Source organism: Triplophysa dalaica, chromosome 3, assembly GCF_015846415.1.
Source record: "Triplophysa dalaica isolate WHDGS20190420 chromosome 3, ASM1584641v1, whole genome shotgun sequence".
NCBI lineage: Eukaryota > Metazoa > Chordata > Actinopteri > Cypriniformes > Nemacheilidae > Triplophysa > Triplophysa dalaica.
In genome coordinates this window covers 22,716,920-22,719,336 of record NC_079544.1, presented here as the reverse complement: position 1 = coordinate 22,719,336, position 2,417 = coordinate 22,716,920, and the positions used below count along the sequence as shown (strand labels likewise).

General features: G+C 43.0%; 1 protein-coding gene across 1 annotated transcript; it reads left to right on the top strand.

Moving 5' to 3' along the window:
* Positions 1-808: 808 nt before the first annotated feature.
* Positions 809-1,843, top strand: LOC130417435 (putative nuclease HARBI1). Its single transcript, XM_056742998.1, has one exon. The coding sequence runs from the start codon at positions 809-811 to the stop codon at positions 1,841-1,843; it is 1,035 nt and encodes a 344-aa protein (XP_056598976.1).
* Positions 1,844-2,417: the final 574 nt, after the last annotated feature.

Genomic DNA, 2,417 nt, shown 5'->3' with positions numbered 1-2,417 from the left:
GTTTGCTGCAGTTTGGTCAGCTTGATTTGTTCCTCTGCCAGGAGTATCTGTGCTTCTGCTCTTTCAGTTTCTCGTTTAAGAAGTGATTCATAGGCATCATCATTATTATTCGGCAAAGGATGCTTCAAGCCTCTTTTCTGAGCTCCTGTGACTGCTGGCTCTACCAGTGAGGATCCAGGTTGTTCTTCAATAATAGGGCTGAGATCCAGAATGAATGTTTCCTCTGCATTAGGAAGACCTGGCTCACTTTCCTCTGCAATTGTAGGCTCACCATCCCCTACAACACCATGAATCCCATGCAGAGCTTTAGAGTTCTCACCTCCAATAATGTCCAGAACCACATCTGTGTATTCACCTTTCTTAAAGGGTTTGTTGCCTGTTTGGGTGTTTTTTGCCTCAGCAAGGTCCTTCGTTGCTCTGGCCCTCAGATTCTTCCATCTAAATTTCACTTGCTCCAAGGTCCTCTTCTGGCCAGACCCCATTGCATTTACATTCTGGGTGATTTCAACCCAAATGTCTTTCTTCCTTTTGTTAGTCACCATTCCACCTGCAACAGAGCTTCCTACTATTGAGGCATAATGGCACTTAACACCCTCCAGCAGTGCATGGGTTTCTGCAACAGTGAAATTAGGTCCTTTTGAGTCCATGGTTTCACCGCTTCTGTTGTAGTGAACATAGTATTTGTAGGCCTTGGGCATGATTGATTTAATTGAACACAAGCCACAGCACGTCAGCCAATTGGTGTGTGGGTATTTGACAGCCATCTTATATTCAGCCTTTCTCAGAGGACTTAGAGAGAGACACTGACATGGCAGGTATTGTCCATCGCTACCACCGTGTTGGTGGAAGAGGATACCGTCAAAGGGTGTATGTTGAGCGTGCACAACCACTGGAGCAATACACCACTGAAGAACTGTATGCTCGCTTTCACTTTGGGAATGCTGATATTAAGTACATTGCAGACCTTGTCAGGCCAAAACTTCAACGGAGAACCCGAAGGAGCCACAGTCTGTCTGTGGAAGAACAGGTCCTCATTGCTCTGCGCTTCTATGCATCTGGGACTTTCTACCAAGTTGTTGATGACAATATAGGAGTGGACAAATCAACTGTGAGTGATGTAGTGAAAGCTGTGTCAATTGCATTGGCCAGCCTGGTCAATCAGTTTGTTTCACTTCCAAAGGATGTCCAGATTGCCCAGACCAAGCACAAGTTTTTTCATTTGGGGAATATGCCCAATACTATTGGGGTTATTGACTGCACTCATGTGAATATCCAAGCACCTCATGAGAGGGATTGGGAGTACATCAACCGAAAGGAGAGGCGCAGCATCAACATCCAACTTGTGGGCAATGCTGACCTCATCATCACAAACTGTGTCGTGAAGTGGCCTGGGTCTGTTCATGATGCACGCATCCTGAGAGAGAGTGCTTTATACAGAGAGCTCCAAACCAACCGACCGGATGGCATAATATTAGGAGACAGTGCCTATCCACTCCTACCATGGCTGATGACTCCTTTTCTTGCAGCAACCACACCTGCGCAGGCACGCTTCAACACTGCTCATTGCAAAACAAGATGTGCAATTGAGCGTTTAAATGGAGTTCTGAAGAGACGCTTTGCATGCCTTAACTACTTGCGAGTGGAACCACAGGGAGCATGCAACATAATACTTGCGTGTATCGTCCTGCACAACATCGCTACCAGGCGCAATGTCCCTCTCTATGATGATGTTTGTGATGCACCTGAGCCTGTTGAAGAACCAGACCAACCTCTGGTGGTCTGTCAGAATCAGGGACTGACTGGACGTATAGTAAGGGATGCAAATGTTAGACATTATTTTTGACAGGCTCATCTCTGATGATTGTTTCTTTGAAATTAATATACGGTGATGAATGACCGAAAAATGAATATATTATCTTTGTTTATTGAAATCTGTTTGGGGGATTATTTCATGGGGACACGATAATTTTTATTTTATTTTTACTTTACTATACTGAATAGCTTAATTGTCAGCCTATGTCTACTTTATCACTGTTACAACGGTTACACAAGTCAAGTGCAAAATATAAATAAAAGTATATACACTAAATGATACAAATGTTTTATTTGACCAATTTTAAAGTTTTACTACATTTTCTTCTTGAAATCCACCTTGAAATCCTACCCCCTGTTGGGATCAGGATAATCCTGTTTTTTTTGGATCAAAGTTATCCAAATCCCACTGACAAGTTTTGAACAACACAAACTGAAGGTTTGATCCAGATTAAAACTAGGATTGGATTCCCTGATCTAATCTGATTTCAGATTCCTTCTTTCCCTTTTGAACAACTCATTTTCAAGATTTGATCCAATCCGATAACCAAAATCCGATCAGTTTACCTTTGAACAACTGGCCCCATGGGCTCTGTTTAAGTAAT